Below are 21,625 nucleotides of genomic sequence, written 5' to 3' on the forward strand. Positions count from 1 at the left end.
CCAGAATGTTAACAATCACCTTAACCTACATTACAAACTAAATTTAACCTATAAACTATACCTAGTAACATATTGTACATTATGCATATCAAAAGTCAGTATCACAAACATTACAAAAAATTATGCTATTATAGAAAATATACATAATAGACTTATTTAGAAGGCAAATAGAGATCAAATACTCATATCGTCTTCGACCAAGTATCGTGATACTTAACTTATACTATATAAGCAGTCGAAAATAAAAACACGTGAATATATTTTAATAGATTTGACTCTTGTAAAACAGTTAATTTACTGTTCCACATGTAAATATTTCTCCAAATTTTTATAAATGGCCAAAAAACACCCACATAAACAAATTTATTGCACCCTAAATAACATCGTTCGTTAATTTCGTATATGCACAGATCTTTGTACCATAAGTTCGTATATCGTTCAAATATAAACTTATTGCGTTTTAAAAATAAATAATATACCAATTAGTACTATCACATAATAACTTTTAAAACAGTTTTAATGAAATCAAACAAGAGTGGTTGGTATACTATTAGGAGATTGTTTATAACAATTACCTTACAAACCTTACCTATTTTTTACAAGTTTTTAATATTATAATAATATAATAAATGCCTTACGTTTAACTAATAGTAATATGTGATGGTAATTTGACAAATTTTCCTTAATTTATCAATCGTTACTACGAGTATCATTATATTTTAATTAAAATTATAAACTTCAGTTATAATTATAGCGCGGATTTTTTTTTTAATTTTTTTTAAATACCTAGCGTATAACTGTAATTGTGATACCATTTTATACGAATTTGAACATAGATGAAAATGTCTTTAGAAATACCAGTTTGGTCGTTTTCAAGGCTGGTTCACTGAGTATTTTATTTTATTTTGATATCTTACAGCTTATTATAACTATAACTAATACAGAATAGAAATAAAAAGCTAATAACTGGCTACCACTTATTGGTACAATTCCACAGTATTGAACTAATGAAATCTTGTTCCTAATCCTTAGTCCGTCTTTTCATCCATATATCACTGGGCTGTATCTTGGAAACTGTGTGTGTGATTGACATGAAATTTTCGACAGTTTAAGTTTGGTTTTGAAAATATTGCAGGGTTATGAAACGTTCCATAGGCGAATTTGACACATGCTTCACCTTTTTTAATAGTTGTTCTCAAACGAGAACAATAGTGTTAGACAAACTTATAAATTAAGTTCTTTTTATTTTTCATATAGCAACATTTTTCATAAATAAATTCATATACTAAAATAAATTGTTGTTTTTAAAAACAACTTAACGATGAAAATAAAGAGGAATCTTAAAAAATACTTTTACATTAACTAAAATAAAAGTTAATTATAATTAATAATTCATATTTCTTTTCTTTGACATTTGAATTAAACTTTTTTTTTCTAAACTCTAAAAACAGAACTCTGACACTAAGCGCGACCGTACATTGTATAGAATTTTTCTTTTAGAAATCTTTGAGTAAATAATTAGAAATAAGGACGGCACTAACAGAAATTTTGACCCAGCTGTCCCCGTCACGAGTACCATAAATCATCTTTTTAACTCTTATAACAACTGACGTCACACGCTTTGCATGCATTCGAATTATTTTTATTTTATAATTTTTTTTCAATTTCAAATTGAATTGAATTAAATTGGCTAAAAGCGTTTAGTAAATAGCTTGCCAAGTTACAGCTAAGCATCATGATTCGTATGATAAGCGGTATATTTATTTCGTTTGTCGGAAATCATTGACACAATAGCGCAATACATCTGAGACTATGGCGCTTGCATTAGTTTCGAAATATCGGAAACTCAAATGACCAAACAAAAACATAGTAAATATTCCGTTTTATATACAAATGAATCATACTACTTAGCATCAATTACCGCTGTTACACAGAGAATATAAATAAGAACATTTTAGCTAAAGGCAGTCTTAGACGTTTATGCAAGTTCCTCGCCACTGAGCAGAAATACTCTGAAGGAAGACTCGTCCACGGCGTCTGTATAGAGTTCCTCCTAGAAAAAGTACTTACTATTACATACCGATGCTTTTTTAAGTGCTAGGTTTAATACATTCTTCAAAACTGACATCATTCATATTCTAAATTACTATAAAACTTTGGAAGGCGTTATACCTACTGTATAGACTGAAATAAGAAATATTCAGTGTGACAATCAAATGAGTGTTAAATTACAAGTTAGAAACCAAGTAGAGAATAATATAAAAGCAATATGGTGCTCAGTAAATGACAAAAAACGAATATAATTATAGTAATATTTTCGTAGCAGCGATGTGTCTTCTGAGGTGGAGGTGGAAGTAGCACTTCGCACCTCACGTCACTATTTTTAATGTATAATATATGTGTATAATATAATTTAAAAAAGTGTCGGTGTCAGCTACGACACGTGACTGGAGTTTACAGGTTTATTTACTAAGAAAAAATAGCGTGATATTCAAAAATATATTTGTCTCTTTCTCGCAAGCGATGTTGCTCGCTAAAACGCCTTAACGGCTAAATGTTACTCAAGGCACGGTTACTTTTTCACACAATTTTACTCTACATATTTTAGTTCACACCATAAGGATTTATATCGTTTCTTAAGGTGTTAACTCCAATAACACGCTCTAAAGAACAGCAGCCGGTTACACGACAACCGCTCTGGCGTTGACGACCGTTCTGGTGTAGTGGTGCGTGTGCCGTGGAGACACCTAAGCACCGGCAGTCGTGGATTCGAATCCCACTCGGAGTCTTGTCTGTCCTTGTAGGTCTTTCCACCGTGCCTCGGAGAACACTTTAAGCTTTTGGTCCCGGTTGTTATCATATACACCTGATGGCGATCGTTACTCGTAGCAGGGAATATATCCGCCGACCGGCAGCGGAGTACCGCGGTGGCCTAGCCTCCCTCTCCCAAGTGGAGAATGAGCGCACGGGTGTGGCCAGCAGGGCGCCGCGCTACCTGGTCGAGGTGCACGGAGGGCGCGTCCAGCAGCAGGTCGGCGTCGAGCGCCAGCGCGCCGTCCTCCGCCACGCGCACGCAGCGGGACATCGGCCTGCGGCACACGCGCTACGTGAGCGTTTACACACGTATGACGTCATCCGTCACTAAGAGACGTCAGTAATAGTGCCCTCATTTTTAAATCCTTTTTTTTATTATATTTTTACCAAGGATTTTTGTAGTATAACGAAATTCAATATATATATGTAATTTAGAGTACATACATATGATTTTTGGCATTACATATAAGTACGTGTAAATGAAGCTATTTTACTTTTCATTTAATTTGAATTTTCCGCACATTACCTTCGACTTTATACGTCAAAGTATTATCTGTGGTGGCAGCACTTTGCACTATGTTCATTCTAGAAATTCGTCTATAAAAAGATTATCTTTTCTTTGGCTTTGTACAATAAAACGTTAAAGAGGTTTTTTAAATTTAATTTTTCAAATTATGATTGTAAGAAATAGTATTTGAAGCAATAGCTTTTAATGTTGATTCTCCTTACAGGTTAGTAATTAATAATAATAAGGACATAAATTTAGAAATGTTATGTTTGCAAAAATAATTTGTGATAATGTTTCATGAAAAATAAATTTCTCTTTACAGAGCAACAACTTTAGTTTTTGCTTCAATAAACAACATAATACATACATTTTTTTACTTTCTATAATACTTACTCGCTGTCCTCGTTGTGCAGAACGTTTCCGTGAAGAAACAGATCACTTCTCACAGTATATATGTTATTTTCAAATCCTTCAGATTGCTCCACCTATAAAAAGGAAAGATCACGTTTAAATGATTTACTAATAACGTAATTATCATAGTCTTAATAGGATGCAATGTCACATTTTTTTTTTTTCAATTAATAAACGCTTTACACTCAACTCCGCCCAATAGGATTTTCTCCTGTGTTGGGGATCCGAAAACACACACTACACAAACACAACGCCCAGACCACGACAAACATCTATATGGCCGATACAAATGTCTGTCGTGAGCAGGAATCTAACCCGCGAGCGCCAGCGCAGCAGTCAATGCTATGACCGCTGCGCCAACGCGTCGTCCCGTAACGGTATATATTACAATCATGACATCATGAGAATAAAATTTATCATTATTCTGACATATTGATTTAAATCAATACTATTTTCCTTCCAAAAGGGGACACCTTTGATAAAGTAGTAACTTTACAAATAGATTTTTATTTGATAATTTAATAAAGAGTTTTGAAGTTACAGTCGTCACAAAATAATCGGCCCGTTTGGACATTTGAAAAATACCCTAGAACGTAGCTTGGTACCAAACTGTAAGAAACAATAAAATAATTATTACTAACATAAGGTGTTTTTAAAACATACGTACATTTTTTGGCGCGTTAAATAATATGATAGAATACATTGGGAGTATTCTTTTCGCGCATACTTTATAGTAACATGCAATTTCTAATTATTACGAAACGTCTCAATAGTATATTTCATTACAAGTGTGGAAAGGCTGTCATTGCAAAGAGTTCCGACAAATGTCTACCCGAGCCGAGGCGCAGCCGAAGGCGAGGGTTGACAGTCGGAACAAGTTGCAATGACGGTTCCGCACGTGTACTGAACGACTATTTTTAATACAGTTGCGAAAAAATGAAGCAATTTAATAAAATAATAAAAAGAAAATTTCTGAAAAATGGCGCCAACCGTAGAATATAAGCAGAGTTTTTTTTTCTTCACCCATTCTGGTAGGCAAAAGGAACTATGCCTATACAGCCAAGTCTTCAGTAGAAGTTTTTTATTGATATGAAATGAAAATGAAATTTAATGAGATGAAATGAAATGAAATGAAACCTAACCAAACTCATTCAATAAAATCATTAAATCTGATATTGAAACAAATTAGTAGCTTCTTTTTAGAAATATACGCATTTGGATGAATCATAAAAACTTCTTGGTTGGTTTTTCTTTTTAATAGACATTATTTTGACAGTTGGGAAAGAGAACGCATGAGTTCGGGAAAGGTAAAAAAAAAGCACGAGTATGTAATAGCCCATATCCCGAACGCTATACGTCCCTGCAATACGCCACTTTTTGAGCAACTGTATTAACAATACAATTACGTTGTCTTTTTTTTAAACACCAGTGCTGTAACTAATTAATTACTGAATTTCACCAGCTTCATTCGATTTTAATCGTTATTAAACGTTGTGTCGTTATCTTTACTGAAAAAAAGAGCTTGGCGCTCAAAGTCGTAAATAAAATTTTGATTTGGCTAATAAACCGCGATAAAATCCAGAAAAAATGTTTCATTGTAATGATTAAAATTCGTGTAAACAATAGAAAACAATATAAAAATATAAAATAAAGACAAATTAACCTTTTGTACCATTGTATTATTTCAAAATACCTACAATATTAAAGTTTAAGTTAAATTTCTGATAAAAATTTTAATCAAATGCACTTTACATTACATAATCAAATCGATCAAATACTCATACAAACTTGAATCGATTTATCGTATCGAATACCGAGTTGTATCTTTACTTCGCTATTTACGTCTCGATGACATATATCCAAACGGGCCCATTATTTTGTGACGACTATAGTATAAGTATCGGCACGAATATTGAGCAAATGCAACAGATATCAAAGGAATAGCTTTGCAAACGTTCAATGGTCGCAAACAGAAAATAGTTTGGTTCAATACGAAAATAAAAATAATTCAAATGCAAAAGTATTTAGTACTCGTTAAACATCCACATCCTTAAAATGTTGAAGTAAGGTTGAAGGTCAGCGCTCAATATCGACGTCGATAAGTAATTTCAATGATTTCATGTTCCCTTATTGTACGTTTAACTCCTTTAATTTCTGTCTGCAGACATTCCTTTTCGGGGGTGCTGAAAGAAATATCTTCTAGGGATAAGCACACCTATTAAAAGGGTCTCAATGACAAATATTTTATATAATTCTATACATATAATAATATAGTTAAATAAAAAAACGAGTGTGAGAGTGAGAGCACGCGACTGCAGTAAAGCTTACGAAATGTCACTTCCTCTCTTTCTATCTTCACTAAGTTAATCTTCCGTTCGCCTCGCCCGATCAGAGTCTTCGTAAGGCTGTAATCACGCATTCGCCAGCCCACTCCCTTAGGGAAGCGTGCGCAAGTTTAAGTACTTGTTCACGTTGGAACGCGCGGGCGCGGTCACGAAATATCAAACATATGGCGTAATATCCAAGTGTTCACGTACGATAGATGTTTATACGTACGATAGTCACGTAGATGTTTGTGTGTGTTCACGTCGAACTAGCGGCGGAGCGCGCGATTCACTCGCGACGTCAGGTAAGTTCAACCAGTATGAACTTGTCGCTAGAAACGTTAGCGCGTCTTCATCGTGTCTTTCAATACAGAAGAGTTTATTAGTGCTGTTCAGGCTAGAACTAAAAAATAAAAGATCGTCGTCCATGGTTACAATCTCTGACAACATGTCACACCCGCGCAAACGCCTGGCGGCCAATGTGAACACGAACCCGCCACGTCTTCGCGACCGCACCCGCCACCGCGACCGCGCGTTCCAACGTGAACAAGTTACTTAGTGTAACAGAAGCCGGCGGGCGCCGTACCTGCACGTCGTCGGCCAGCACGCAGGCGTCGGGCGCGCAGGGCGGGGCGCGCGCCAGCGGCCACGTGCAGTGCGTGCGCGCCGCGTGCGCCTCCTCCGCGCCCGCCGCGCCAGCCGCGCCCGCCTCCAGCAGACTCACCTGAAACCGCCTCGAGCTTTACATGTTCCTTTACAATTTCTTATCCAAATTATTTATATTTAATTCTTTTAATATTTAATTCACTGACACTAACGTGTTTTTATTGTCATTGTAATTTTTAATTATTGTATTTTGATAAGATTGTATATTTCTATTTCTAAATTTATCATTATTTTCTCAATTTGACATACCTGCGTTTATCCTTTTTTTCTGATTGACTTACTTGTGATTGAAGGAAAGCTCTGTAAACTTGTATGTATGGAGAATAAATAAATAAATATGTGAATGACAAATAAATAAATTCTATGATTTAATATTCCTTATTGGACATCTTTCTTCTTTAATTTGGGTGAGCAACGTAATAGGAGTGTTATAATTTGTTTTATACATATTCGTTTTAGGTAAATGTTTATACATAATATATGTGTACATATACGAATACCTGTAAATGGCTTAGTCGAAATGTACAATTTGTACTCATTTAATGTCTTATGTGCTGATGATGTTTTAAATAAAATAAAATCAATAAAAATAAAATATCTTTCTAATGTTTTAGACACGTGTAATAAGTTGCTTTATTTAACCCATAATTATTACACTTACCATGAACAAATTTTCGGACGTTACTTTTGGTAATTCTTGATTGTCACTAGTCGTGGGATTCGCTGGTTGATCATTTTCTTTCTTTTTATGTACTTTCTTCGTGTGCATATACAGGGAACTCATGTTCGTGAAGCTTTGCTGACAGTCTGAAAATTTAATAACATATTAAAGATAACTAATGTTTTGACGTCGCTTGAGCGTAATAGTCCACAAGTGGCTGATGCGATAGTCGATCGCAGGTTCAATCTCCTGGGCGCGTGGTGCCGCGCGGCGTGGTCGCGCAGGTGCTCGCGGCGCACCAGCTAGCGCAGTAGTGTGTGGGCTGTAGTTACCGGCGTGCGGGCAGGCGTGCGTGCGGCGCGCGGCGGGCGCGTGGTGCCGCGCGGCGTGGTCGCGCAGGTGCTCGCGGCGCACCAGCTAGCGCAGTAGTGTGTGGGCTGTAGTTACCGGCGTGCGGGCAGGCGTGCGTGCGGCGCGCGGCGGGCGCGTGGTGCCGCGCGGCGTGGTCGCGCAGGTGCTCGCGGCGCACCAGCTAGCGCAGTAGTGTGTGGGCTGTAGTTACCGGCGTGCGGGCAGGCGTGCGTGCGGCGCGCGGCGGGCGCGTGGTGCCGCGCGGCGTGGTCGCGCAGGTGCTCGCGGCGCACCAGCTAGCGCAGTAGTGTGTGGGCTGTAGTTACCGGCGTGCGGGCAGGCGTGCGTGCGGCGCGCGGCGGGCGCGTGGTGCCGCGCGGCGTGGTCGCGCAGGTGCTCGCGGCGCACCAGCTAGCGCAGTAGTGTGTGGGCTGTAGTTACCGGCGTGCGGGCAGGCGTGCGTGCGGCGCGCGGCGGGCGCGTGGTGCCGCGCGGCGTGGTCGCGCAGGTGCTCGCGGCGCACCAGCTAGCGCAGTAGTGTGTGGGCTGTAGTTACCGGCGTGCGGGCAGGCGTGCGCGCGGCGCGCGGCGGGCGCGTGGTGCCGCGCGGCGTGGTCGCGCAGGTGCTCGCGGCGCAGGAAGGCGCGGCCGCACGTGGCGCACGCGTGTCTCCGCTCGCCCGTGTGCCGCCGCGCGTGCCGCAAGAGCTTGCTGGCCGTGCGGAACGACCAGCCACAGTTCTGCACGAACGACAGTAATACAAAAATTTATAGAATAATCATAATAATTTATTGGTTTGGTTGTTAATAAAAAAATAACAAATATGCAAACATGATATATTATGTTGCGAGTTAAAACAACTTTGATCTAAATATAGTTTAAAATGAAAATCGCTTTACATAACTTCTAATAATGTATTTGTATTGCTTGTAAATATTAATGTGTAGATATTTGTATGTAAGTTTATTATAATATAACTGCACCACCTACCCGACCTCCAAATAAATAATACTCAATCCTATTTTGGGTTGTCTGGAAGAAATGGCTAACTAGCCATAAGACCGCCTCTTGTACTACACATTCTTAAGTTGTCTGTATTATTATTATTTTGTATTTGCATATTGTGGTGTACAATAAAGAGTTAATAATTAAATTAAATAATTAATAATTAGTGAACATAAGATTTTTTAAACTCATCGAAAAAAGAAAAGACTCAAATAATAAATTCTAGTTATGTATACATTTATCCAACCAAAACATTTGCCTTCAAAAAAGTGTATAACGCAAAATCGTAAAAATACGTCCAGAACTATACGTAGCGTTTTGAATAATTAAAGTGCAGTGGTCAGTCACCGGGTATCGGCAGGGGTAGGGCTTGTCGCCGGTGTGCGCCCGCGCGTGCTCGCGCAGGCGGCAGGGCTGGCGGAACACGCGCGCGCAGCCCGGCCACGGACACGCCAGCGCCGAGCGCCCCGCACGCCCCGCGTGGGCGCGGGCGTGCGCACGGAGACCTGACGCCCAGAAGAACCGCCGCCCGCACTCCTGACACCTGTCAACGAGTAAGATGTGAATAGAAATGCCGTCATATAAACTGACAAAGTCGAGCTTTTCAAGCTATGAAACTTTATGTGAAATTATTATTTCTCCGAATAAACTACTGAAAAGAAAAAGTATTTAAATGTATATATTATGTTGCAATAAATATTTCCTAACGCAAAAAATTGTTTAGTAAAACGTTTATTAATAAAACATCAGCCTTAATTACGTTGACTATTTTAGGTAAAACGATCAGGCGGCAGTTCTAACAAATTTTTTCCTCCACATTTTTGAATAATAGAAGTTAATTTATTTTTTTATTTTTTTTTGATGTAATATTATTTTTTGCTGTAGTCTATCTACTATGAGCAACTATTTCCTAATTGCATGAACACGAAGTTGAGGGTTAAAGCTAGTTTTTACCTATAAGCTGCCTCTTCTATTGTATGCTCTTCATTCAAATGTTTTACAAGTTCCTCTCTAACATGAAATATTCTTCCACATGACTCTTCCAACCCATTTTCGAGAATCTTTTTAACTGGACACTCCACTGTTATCTGCCTTGCAGATTTAGTACTGCTGTCTTTGTTGTGTGAACTTTTATGTTTTTTTAACTTTGGTTCACTCATAAACTCTTTGTTACAATTTGGCATATCACACTGCAATGATTTTCAGTTAATTGAAAAAAACAATAATAAATAATAATAAAAAATTAATGCAGTTTTTTTTTTACAAAAATTATCTATTATTATTAATATTATTAAGATACATACAATAAATCCAAGATACAAGTTTTTTTTACCTTAAATCTTATTGGTGCACTGGTCAACTGTTCGATGGAAATTTTTTGTATGTTATCCATAGAAGTTAAATTTTGAACATTATTTGATTCCTGATTTGTAGATGTTACTGTAGATATGTTGTGTTCAGAGGTCACAGTACTAAAGTCACATGAAATAACTTCAGAAGAATCATGTATTGATACTGCTGGTAAGCTTGTCATTGTGGCCATAGACGTATAATTCTCATTTTGCACCAAATTATGTTCTGGACGTATTGATGACACAGCGGCTAAGGGAACCATTGTACTAACAACATCTGGTTTCTGATCTAGATATATGCTCCCTATTTGGGATCCATCATCTGTAATGAAGTATGTATAATCTATTAATAATTACAAACAAACAGAGAATTTGTGTTGCTTTTGTATTAATTTCTCTCTTTTGTCTCTTTTTTATCGTTTTTTTATTTTACCCAAACCTTTTTATTGTTCATGTCATTAAAACACTAGGCTAGATGACCATTAGAATAATTTCTACACCTTGAGCAATAATTAATTATTAATTAAAATGACATACTTTTGAATTTAAAGAATGACCAATAAGTTCAAGTACCCAGATCAGAAACAAATATTTCTTTAATAAAAATATAGTAAATTCTCAGAAGACATAGCTTAAAACATCACGCGACTTTTCTTTTTTTATCAATATAGGAATCTCTAAAAATATCAACCAATGTAAAAGGGGCGACTTCTAATTTAGCAATACTTACAATGTTCAATTATAATTTTCTGCGAGTCTTGAGTAAAGTCTAAGCACCATTTTTGCTTCGGATCTTCTAATTCCTTATTCTGCAGGAGACTATTTTCAAATATTGGAACATTCTAAAAAGAAATCATACATACAAAAATATTTTTATTATTAAGAATTTTATTATTATAATATTTTATTATGAAATGAATTATCATGACGTATAACATGAACATGATTGTATTGAAGATAATGACGTCATATTGTTTCACGTCACTTTATTAAGAAGCCTATGCTAGAGAACCTTCTCCGATATATATATTATATTTTAACGATATTTATTTGTGTAATACCTGTCTATCTACTTCTTCCATTAACATAGATTCAACACTTATTGAAGATTGATTTTCATTGTCCTCGTTATCTGAAAAGAAAAATTAAATTTTCAAGATATATCACATTTTAGTGAAAACTATCAAGAATAAGCACAAAATACAGGGCAACTTCTTACTATTTTACTTCTTATATTTACACACATACTATATTTGACATCTGATGTGGAAAGATTCAAATTACAAATATTTTCATAACATAATAATTGGCTACTTACTATTAATAGGGCTATTTCCGAAGAAAAACATACTCTCTGTATCAATATTTGCATGATCATTTTGAATAATGTTTGTTTCCTCTTTTACAATATCAATTTTAAGCTTCTGAACAGATTTCTTGACTGGAAGAAACTTATTGTTTTTACATTTTGCTACTTTGTCAACACATATGTCATTTTTCTGGTCGAGTACGAAAGATTTGTTTAAAATAGATTTAACATCGGGAGATTCATAATTTGCACATTTACTTGGTGCTCGCATAGCTGATGTTTTATTTATCAAATTAGTTTTTCTACGGAGAATATTTGGCTTTTGAAATTTTTTCTTGCTAGGATTTGTATTTTCTTGAGCCACAAACATGTTTTCTAATTAGTTTTAGTCCATTTGATAAACTCAGCTAATGGCCTAGACCTGAAAGAAAATATACAAGTCAAATAATAATAATAAAATAAATTTGATACAGTGAAGGTAAATTAATAAATAAAAAAACACCCTAATGCTCGTAACGTTAAATAATTAAGTAATCAGAATTAAAAATGAAATAAAAACACAACATTGGTACGGAATACATTAAAACAACAAATAAATTTGAACTAAAATAAAAACAATATACCTTTCCTACGACTGATAAAACTTAGGTTAGTTTCTCGTACATTTTATACAATATTAAAAGGCAAAAAAAAATTTAACCAACAACAACGTCATTGGAAATCATTCCCCGTTTAAATAAAAACAAATCATTTAAATTCATTACAAGCTTAAAAGAGAATAGAAAAATACAAGTATAGATAACTGACAGTGACAAATTATGATGATGTCACTGTCAACTTGTCAAGATAAATTTCTACACAGGTCTTGCAACATCAAATCAGTATTGAGGAACGTCGGCTTAAAAAAATTAGCCGTGACCATGCCGTGACATATGCGTAGAAAAATAGTCGCGAAAGACAAAACATTATATAATGGTTGCGCTTTTCTTTTCAATTTACGGCCGCCAGAGGCATGACGTTCGATGGGTATGCTGTGCCAAGAAGTCATAATAGCATTAACCTCTGGTAGACCGGATTCCACCGAGCGCGTCTCCTGTAGTCTCCCGCGGGATTGAATTTAACCCCAGTATTCAGTCTACCACACAGCCCGCACGGCGCTGACTTCGCATCTTCGCATCTTCGGGAAGTTTGAAAGTAGCACCCGTAACGGAGAAAATGAGAAGCAATAAGTTACCGTAGTATGGGCATGTAATGAGGAGGAATGAACGCTATATTTGTAAAATAATGTTAGAGATTAATGTCGAAGGACGAAGAGCGATCGGCAGACCAAAAAAGCGATGAATGGATTGTGTGAGTGAGGATATGAGACAGAAAGGAGTAAGCGCTGAAGTGACGAATAATAGAGAGGAATGGAAGAGGAAAACACGTTGTGCCGACCTTACATAAGTAGGATAAGGCCAAGAAGATGATGAACTTACGAGTTTCTACACTTAGAACAAAACGCTTATATTATTTTGAACTGTATGAACTAAGCTTTAATTAACTGTATAAAAAGTGTTGTACATGTGTGTCTATCAATTATAAAATCGAATATGTGTTAGAGGGAGGGAGAAAAAGTTGTCTTGGTGAAAAAATATGTTGAAAAAAAATATAGTATTATGATACATTCATCGTTGATTCTACTTATTCTGTTTCCCAATATTATCTATCTAACTCTAATAGCTTATGGAATATATTCTGATACGGCAGTTTCTATTTTATACTTGAAAATAGGCGGTCTAGATTGCGAACGCTCGAATCACGACATTTCAATTACATCTTGTAAAGCAATTATCGTAGGTTAGGGGTTTGTACTTCATAGTTCATTTAGAAAACTAATCAAAATTACTCCTGGCTGTCAGTTGACTGTCAGTGTCAACCATAGAGAAAAGTAATATACTTAAAAGTGTCAACTGTTAGTAGCACATGTTAGTATTTTGAATTTTAAATTTTGTTTTCAGTTTTCCTAAAGGTACTTGTATGTTTAAAAGTTAAGTGTTTTAAGCCATATAACAAAGAATTGAATTTACTTGCAAGGTGTAATTTTTTTTTTTGCTGTATAACGAGAAACAAAACCGTGTATTGTTCTATGAGTACCATTGGTAGTGTATAACGATAACAAATAAACTGCTGTAGTTGCTGTTAAACAGAGGCTGTTACTTCAATTTTTATAACTTTATTATGAATAACGTATTCTACCGCAATTAAAATAATTATTCATGGATCTCGTGCAACGTTTTGCTACTGTTGAAGATTTAAGTGACCCTACATTGTTAGATGATTTACAAATGCATTTAGAAAAGATTCAAACTGAAGATGAAGAGTTCATGCAGGTGTTTATTTTTTTATGATATATTACAATGTAAATAAATTTGATAATGTTTAGAATGAGTGGTTAATTTAAAGAGCTATTTAGTACTTTTGCTCAGCAATGATACATTTACAGGCAATAAATAATACAGCACAATTTGTCCTATATTACAGTTTAAAACATGCTAAATATTGTTTACTGTATTGGATATAATTGAAGTCAAAATTTCCATAAATAATTTATATAATGTTTGTTAAATAGATACTCTTAATAAAAAAAGATGAAATGATTATTACGTGGGAACAGCCCTGGTATCAACGTACAAATTGCTTAACCAGACCACTTAAAACAGACACTGATGACACAGCAGAGACATATCTAACAGATACTATTTGTTCTGAAGAAAGTGAAAAAATAGGTAAAAACTGGAAGGTCTTTCGAAAGGTATTTCAAATATGTTATTAGTCATCATCATCATCACTTCAGCCTATCGCAGTCCACTGCTGGACATAGGCCTCCACAAGTTCGCGCCAAAAATGGCATGACCTAATGTGTGTTGCCCATAGTCACCACGCTGGACAGGCGGGTTGGTGACCGCCGGGCTGACTTTGTCGCACCAAAGATGCTGCTGCCCATCTTCGGACTGTCTATTTATTCTTTACTGTCGTAACCACACAGCAGATGTTATTAGTAACTAGCTTCCCGCCCCAGCTTCGTACGGGTATTTAACAAAAATTTTCAATCCTTAATTTTTTTTAAATAACTTCTTTCCTTTTCGTCTCGAAATCGCTTGCTTTGCTGTTCAAATCGAAATAACTCTGGCGAATGACGCCGGGCTCTTATATATTCAGAGAGCTAGGCTCTAGGATATTTGAGAAAGTTTTGTGAATATTTTCTTTCTCACACCTTCTAGAATGTTCTCGACATTATCATCCGCCGTAACAATAAGTTCTGCAGCTGTAGCATACGTAGTAAAGGCGCGAAATTTAAAAACTTAAATTTTAAAATGTTTTCAGAACTAATTGAAATAACTAAAATTATGTCGCTTTAACTCCAAAATATAAGTTAGCTACTGCTGTATCAATATATAAAATCTAATAACTTTATTATAGTAACAAATGTAATTTAAGACGTTATTGAAATTGGTATTTTAATTTTCGCGCCATTACTACACATGCTGCAATTGCTCGCAGCGCCTTTCGAAATGCAACCCAAATAATCGTTGTTCTGAATGAAGTTCAAATACTCGACAACAGATGGCGTCATTACACTTTAAAAAAACCCTTATATCTTTAAAAACACGCTCTTTAGGTTATAACGGGAACTTTCTTGTTCGAGGGAGGATAAAGGGCTATCACACTATATAAGTCTCTTTATCGTGCCGGGACTCCTTTTGAAGTTTTATCGGCACGGACATTTTATCAACTTAGTTTTATTATATATAATGATAATGATAAATAATAGTGTTAAAATTTTTTAAATTATTTCTAATGTTTTATTTACCTATTTTCCTTTTAATTATATTATTATTCCAGACTTATGACGTTCCAAATAAACCAGAGTGTCTAGCAAGATGGCGAAATAAAGATAAATCTCGACACCCAAACACTCCAGAAGAGTTCGTAAGAAGATTTGTAATGGCATATTTAGCTAGAGGCTTGAATAGAACTGTGCATCAAGTATATAAATTTTTCATAACTCATTATGGTAGTCCGTACAAGGGGCGATATTCTTCATATGAAGAAAATATTATGGCAATTTGTGTTTATCATAATCCCAGGAATGTTGTCCCATATTTATCGGCAGTCCTTGGACGAGAACCAAGAGGAATTTATAAAAAACTGCATCAGATTTATAATGGTATTTAGTTAAATATAATAAATTCAAAAAATAATAAAAACATACACACTAAGGAGATTTTCAATGATTTTAGTTATTTTTGTATAAAAGAGTAAAAGATAATCATCTATTTAAAAAAACTTTATCATTAAACATTAATGTAAGCTTAAATTTATAAAAAAATTAATTATAATCTCCTTTGTCATTTTCAAGGGAAACCCGAAAGCAAAAAACTGAAATGGACATTGCCTCTGGCTACGAAATTTTTGAACCTACTTATTAAATACAGTGGTGAACCATTAGAAAATTTAAAAAATAAAAGAATTGATAAGTCAGTGTGGCTTCAACTTGAGAATGATATGGATCAACAATATATTTATTTACAAAGTTTTTGGTACCACACACTACACGTTCAACTCTTTGTGAAGTATGATGTAAAACTAAATAAACTAAGGAAGAAAGTTTTAAAAAAGTATGTATGGAAAAGCTTAATATATTTTTGAAATACTAAAACACCATAAACAACTGTTATATAATTTAATTTAACGTTAGCTAAAAAAACCAGTTAAACCAAAAGTTATTTTGTGTATCTGGTATTTATTTTAAGGTAATTTCGTATTTTTAACCGACTTCCAAAAAAGGAGGAGGTTCTCAATTCGACTGTATTTTTTTTTTTTTTTTTTTTTTTTTATATATGTATGTTACATCAGAACTTTTGACCAGGTAGACCGATTTCGACAAATTTTGTTTTAATCGAAAGGTGGTGTGTGCCGATTGGTCCCATTTAAATTTATTTGAGATCTAACAACTACTTTTCGAATTATATCTAATAATGCGTTTTTACTTGACGCTTTTTTCGTCGACCTACGTTGTATTATACCACATAACTTTCTACTGGGTGTACCGATTTTGATAATTCTTTTTTTTGTTGGAAAGGGGATATCCCTAGTTTGGTACCATGATAAGAAAACCAGGATCTGATGATGGGATCCCAGAGAAATCGAGGGAAACTCTTGAAAATCCGCAATAACTTTTTACTGGGTGTATCGATTTTGATAATTTTTACTTTAATCGAAAGCTGATGTTTATCATGTGGTCACATATAAATTTTATCGAGATCTGATAACTACTTTTTGAGTAATCTTTGATAACGCGTATTTACTAGACATTATTTTCGTCACCTTACGTTGTATTATACCTCATAACTTTTTACTGGGTGCACTGATTTTGATCTTTTTTGTATAAATCAAAAGCTAATACTTGTCATCTCGTCCGTTTTAAATATGATTGAGATATAATGAGCAATTTTTGAGTAATCTTTGATGACACGTATTTACATGACGATGTTAAGACGACTGCGGTCATGTTCAATACTGTGCCACAACGCCATCTATCAAAATTTTGTGAAATTACGTCGTTCACTATCGATCAAATTACAATATTCCACTAGAGTAGAGAGTAGCAGTTTATTCGTTATAAATATATTTGAGCTTTTAATTTTTGAGTTATCGCTAATACTGGGTATTTACTTGGCTATTTTACGTCGACCAACGTTATATTAACCTCATTACTATTTTACTGGGTGGACCGATATCGATGATTCTTTTTTTACTCGATAGGTGGTGCTTGTCATGTGGTCCCATTTAAATATAATTGAGATTTGACTCGAACTTTTTGAGCTATATCTGATATGGCGTATTTACTTGACTGTTTTTGGAGTTTTCTCCTTAAGAATCGATTTTCATTTAAGGCCCCGGAATGAAAAAATTGAACAGTAAAATCTACTGAACGAATGACCTTATTAGAGATGGCTTTCAGACGTTTTCTAATAACGCAATTAGGTTCCGATAGATGGCGTTATAGATCCATTTATTTACAATTTGATATAGTAATAATATATTTCTTAGACTAGTAAGCCTTTTTGTGCCTATTTAGACAGTTGATCTGAATGGGTAAACTCCAGTAGTGCATCGGAGCTGTGTGAAAACATGAACATTACATATTTTTAATAAAAAAGACATAAACCGTAATTCAATATAAATCCGCTTCAACTAAAAAACCCGCCGTAATAAGCGATGTCAGCGCTTCGCGCGAATCGACGACGGGCCTTTTATGAAATTTCTGCCTACAATCGCTAACAAAATGTTAGAAATAACAGTAGAACATTATATAATTGCACAATTTTATAATGTCGCGTTATATGGAATACGAACAAAGTATTACTATTTTTTCGTCGATCTACGTTGTATTACTCTTCGATGTAATTGAAGTCGGTTTTTTTTTCGTTTGCGAGCAAACACAATTATAATCCTAAGCTATTTAATATTTAATAGTTGTCCTGGAGTGTCACACTTATAGTATCTATGTTTTATCAAGATAGTGTTTATCGGGCCTTCAACTTATACATGAATGTAGAACTTATGTGCGTGTATGTTCTTAATTAGATAAAATTATTTTTAACTTCCTTCCAAAAAAGGAGGAGGTTCTTAATTATACTATTTTTATGAATGGGTACCTCAGAACTTTTGACTGGGTGGACCAATTTCGATTATCCTTTTTTTAATCAAAAGGTGGAGGGTGTTATGTGGTCTTATTTAAATTTAATTGAATTCTGACATGTAAATTTTGAATTATATCTCGCTTCAACCTGTAATATCCCACTGCTGGGCATAGGCCTCTTTTCCTATGTAGGAGAAAGATTAGAGCTTAATCCACCACACTGCTCCAATGCGGGTTGACGGATATATTTCCTACTATGAGTAACGATCGCTATCAGGTTTACATGATAACAACCGGGACCGACGGTATAACGTGCTCTCCAAGTCACGGTGGAGAGACCTACAAGAATTGTACAAACACCCAGACTATCACAAACCAGTGCTGTGACCGTTGCGCCAACGCATCGTCGAGTTATATCTAATCACCCGTATTTACTTGACAATTTTTTTATCGACATTCGTTGTATTATACCTCATATATTTTTACTGGGTGTATCGATTTTTATGATTCTTATTTTAATCGAAAGCTGGTATTTGTCTTGTAATCCTTTATAAATTTGATCGAGATCAGCAGGCCTAGCATGCGCGCCACGACAAAATTTTGTCTACCCCTTTTCTCGTATTATCTCTATGTCTTCAGTAGCTAACATGCGTGCACGCGATACTCTTCTCGTTACGTCAATAGAAGAGATAATCATTAAATTTTAGTGATCTGTGATATTTATCTCTACGGAAGCTAACATGACATCGTAATTTTGTCGTTTTAGGAAGAGAAACTTCTCGTTTTCAATATTATCGACGAGAAAGACGATAAATAAAAAACAAATAAAACCGGGTGCCTATTTTTTGTATACCATGGCGTTTCCCTATTATAATTATATAATTTCGGTATACGAAGAGCGGGAAATGCGAAAAGTCGAGTGAAGTGTGCCATATAATGACACAAAAAACGTATTTGCGCCCTGTTGCTTCTTATTCTAAATAATAATAATAATAATACTTTATTTCAGACCAAAGTATAAGTCCATATTGGGTTAGTACAACAAGACAAGACAACATTCAGAATAAAAAACAAAACAAAATTATATTAAAAAAATCAATAAGTAAAAATAAAATTAAATAGAATAAAAGTAAAATCAATAATCAAAAAAAAAAATTCAAAAATTCAAAAAATTTTAAAAATTAAAAAAAAAAAAAAACAATGCGTGATAGAATTACAATTATCTAATGTGCGACAAGATATAAAGCACAACACGAGCATATTGTTTTACATATATAATTAAATTCATTTACTTACGCCGTTTTATTTTCCATATTAGATTTTTTAAATTAGATATACACTTTTTATCTTAGCCAAAAGGCCGAGAACATTGTTAAATAAAACATGTGTCACTCGTTTGAAATTATACAAACGTTGGCTCATCCCGGTTTGGAACGATTGGTCAATAACCTTGTAAATTCAACTTTACGACATAAGAAATAAGAATGATATTCAGTTGTGATTATGGTTGATAATGTTTCTCTACTCGACAAGGCGAAGTCTTCGGAAGAGAATTTTGTCTCTCGTAGTGCGCATGTTAGGGTAATCGAGAAAATACTCGATGTAGACATTATCTCTCTCTCTCGTCAAGAGATATCTCGTTGTATGCATGCTAGGCCGGCTGATGACTACTGTTTGAGTAATCTTTGATAACGTGTATTTACTTGAATATTTTTTTCTACCTACGTTGTATTAATTGTCGATGTAATGATGAAGTCGGTTTTTTTTTCGTTTGCGAGCAAACAATGATCTGTTTATAAAATTTGATTTTTTTTTTTTTTTTTTTTTTTTTATTAAAACTTTATCCATATCGAATTTGGTCTGATATAAGGTGGAAAGAAATTCTCAAACATTTTGATGATGGCTTTAGTCATGGTTTTTTATATAAAATTACGTATTGCATATTCAAACACTACAAAAGGTATCGTCAAATCCCTATGGAGGAATTATTAGTTTATGGTCTGCAAAAAGTTAAAACAATACCAAATAAAAGATTAAGAACATTGATATTAAATGAAAAACAAGAGCTGGAGGTAATAAGTTACAAGAAGTAAACTATTTTTGTTCTTTAATAAGAATTTTGAAACAAAAATGTTATTTTTATTAACCACCTTAATTTCTTTGACTATATTTTAAGAAAATCTATATTATAGTTGTCTTGAGTGGAGATTGCTTTGCACATCATGCATGAATTGGGAACATTTTAGTTTGCGATTCATGTATACAGTTGTTTGGTTTTTATTTAAGGCAATGTGTGAAAGGAAAAAGGAAAAAAGAAACTTTATGAAATATTAAAGAATATTGAAATTTAAAAAAAATTAAAGACAGGTAACAGTTTTGTTTAGTACCTACAAAAAAATTAAATTAAAGTATTCAATATCTATAAAATTACGATATCTTTTCGTATTTGTGGTAACTTTTCGTTTTAAGTAATTGTAAAGAAATAATGTCGTAAGAAAAATATTGAATTGTTATGGATAATTGTTATAACTAATTTTAAAAAAAGGCTTTAGTGCATGTGGAGTTCCAACTCGAGATAAACCAACATATAATTGGGAAGCCCATGGAAAAAACATACCTTTCTCAGATCCAATACCTACCAGTGAAAATGACTGAGCTTATCCTTAGCCTTATTTATTGTAATGCCAAATGAGACCTTCACTGGAAACTGCAATTTTTGAAAGGATTACTGTTAGCCCTACTGACTTTTACAGCGTCACCAGTGACTCGAACCGGGTACTAATGATCCCGACCGCGAAGGGAAAATGGGAGTCCTTTAAGAGGACTCATAGAGGAAACTCGCCCTAAGGGTCCTACCGAGATCACACCTTGACTTAGAGCGTCGTCGGAGTGGAGGAGGCTCTACAGTAGTATTGTATAACTGTATTTCTATTTAAATAACAGCGTCAAATCTCGAAGGACTGTTGCTATAATATTTTTTTCTATTGTATGAGTATTTTGCGACGCCGCGTTGGCGCAACGGTCACAGGCATGGATTGTACATGTTGCGCTGGCGGTTGCGGGTACGATCCCCGCACATGACAAACATTTCGACACCAGCAATTTATACTAAGCTAACTCTTAAAAGTGAACTTTACAATAGAGGCTTATAAAAGGGAAAAACGTGATACCTTTTATATTAATTAAGAAACCTTTTTGAAATTTGGTGTCTTTAATAGTTAATTTATTCATTGCAATTTCACTTTTTTTTTTATTACATATAAAAACACATTTTATCAAGTTCGCATTAAAAAAACAAACTTATCGAAAAATCGAATTGGCGTAGTATAAATTGTTGGTGTCGATTTGTATTGGCCATACGGGTGTTTGCCGTGGTCTGGGTGTTTGTGCAGTCCTTGTGGGTCTCCCCACCGTGCGTCGGAGAGCAAGTTAAGCCGATTGTTATCATGCACACCTAATAGCGATCGTTACTCATACGCTTCAGCCTGTAATATCCCACTACTGGCCTCTATTCGGATATTATTCCCTAGTATGAG

The 21,625-nt window shown here is 34.8% G+C and overlaps 2 protein-coding genes across 2 annotated transcripts; one reads left to right on the plus strand and one right to left on the minus strand.

The window, feature by feature from the left end:
- Positions 1–1,381: 1,381 nt before the first annotated feature.
- Positions 1,382–10,355, minus strand: LOC123654156 (zinc finger protein 628-like). Its single transcript, XM_045590083.1, has 11 exons — positions 10,074–10,355; positions 9,695–9,942; positions 9,089–9,284; positions 8,242–8,475; positions 7,967–8,146; positions 7,721–7,916; positions 7,385–7,530; positions 6,644–6,781; positions 3,716–3,807; positions 2,996–3,089; positions 1,382–2,053 (listed from the first exon to the last, which is right to left on the minus strand). The coding sequence occupies exons 1-11, from the start codon at positions 10,353–10,355 to the stop codon at positions 1,979–1,981; spliced, it is 1,881 nt and encodes a 626-aa protein (XP_045446039.1). The 3' UTR covers positions 1,382–1,978.
- Positions 10,356–13,351: 2,996 nt separating this feature from the next.
- On the plus strand, positions 13,352–20,220 carry LOC123670101. Its single transcript, XM_045603612.1, has 5 exons — positions 13,352–13,773; positions 14,013–14,195; positions 15,287–15,611; positions 15,804–16,062; positions 19,921–20,220. The coding sequence occupies exons 1-5, from the start codon at positions 13,660–13,662 to the stop codon at positions 20,180–20,182; spliced, it is 1,143 nt and encodes a 380-aa protein (XP_045459568.1). The 5' UTR covers positions 13,352–13,659; the 3' UTR covers positions 20,183–20,220.
- Positions 20,221–21,625: the final 1,405 nt, after the last annotated feature.

The sequence above is a fragment of the Melitaea cinxia genome, chromosome 1 (genome assembly GCF_905220565.1).
Source record: "Melitaea cinxia chromosome 1, ilMelCinx1.1, whole genome shotgun sequence".
NCBI classification, from domain to species: Eukaryota; Metazoa; Arthropoda; class Insecta; order Lepidoptera; family Nymphalidae; genus Melitaea; species Melitaea cinxia.

Coding starts and splice junctions, on each gene's coding strand:
- LOC123654156 (XM_045590083.1), bottom strand. CDS start 10,355: ATGGTTCCCTTAGCCGCTGTGTCATCAATACGTCCAGAACATAATTTG. Junction 7,917..7,966: donor GCGCCCGCCGCGCGCCGCAC/GCACGCCTGCCC, acceptor CTACTGCGCTAG/CTGGTGCGCCGCGAGCACCT. Junction 2,054..2,995: donor CCTCCGTGCACCTCGACCAG/GTAGCGCGGCGC, acceptor TACTTTTTCTAG/GAGGAACTCTATACAGACGC.
- LOC123670101 (XM_045603612.1), top strand. CDS start 13,660: ATGGATCTCGTGCAACGTTTTGCTACTGTTGAAGATTTAAGTGACCCT. Junction 15,612..15,803: donor ACTGCATCAGATTTATAATG/GTATTTAGTTAA, acceptor GTCATTTTCAAG/GGAAACCCGAAAGCAAAAAA. Junction 16,063..19,920: donor AGGAAGAAAGTTTTAAAAAA/GTATGTATGGAA, acceptor TTTTTTTTTTTT/ATTAAAACTTTATCCATATC.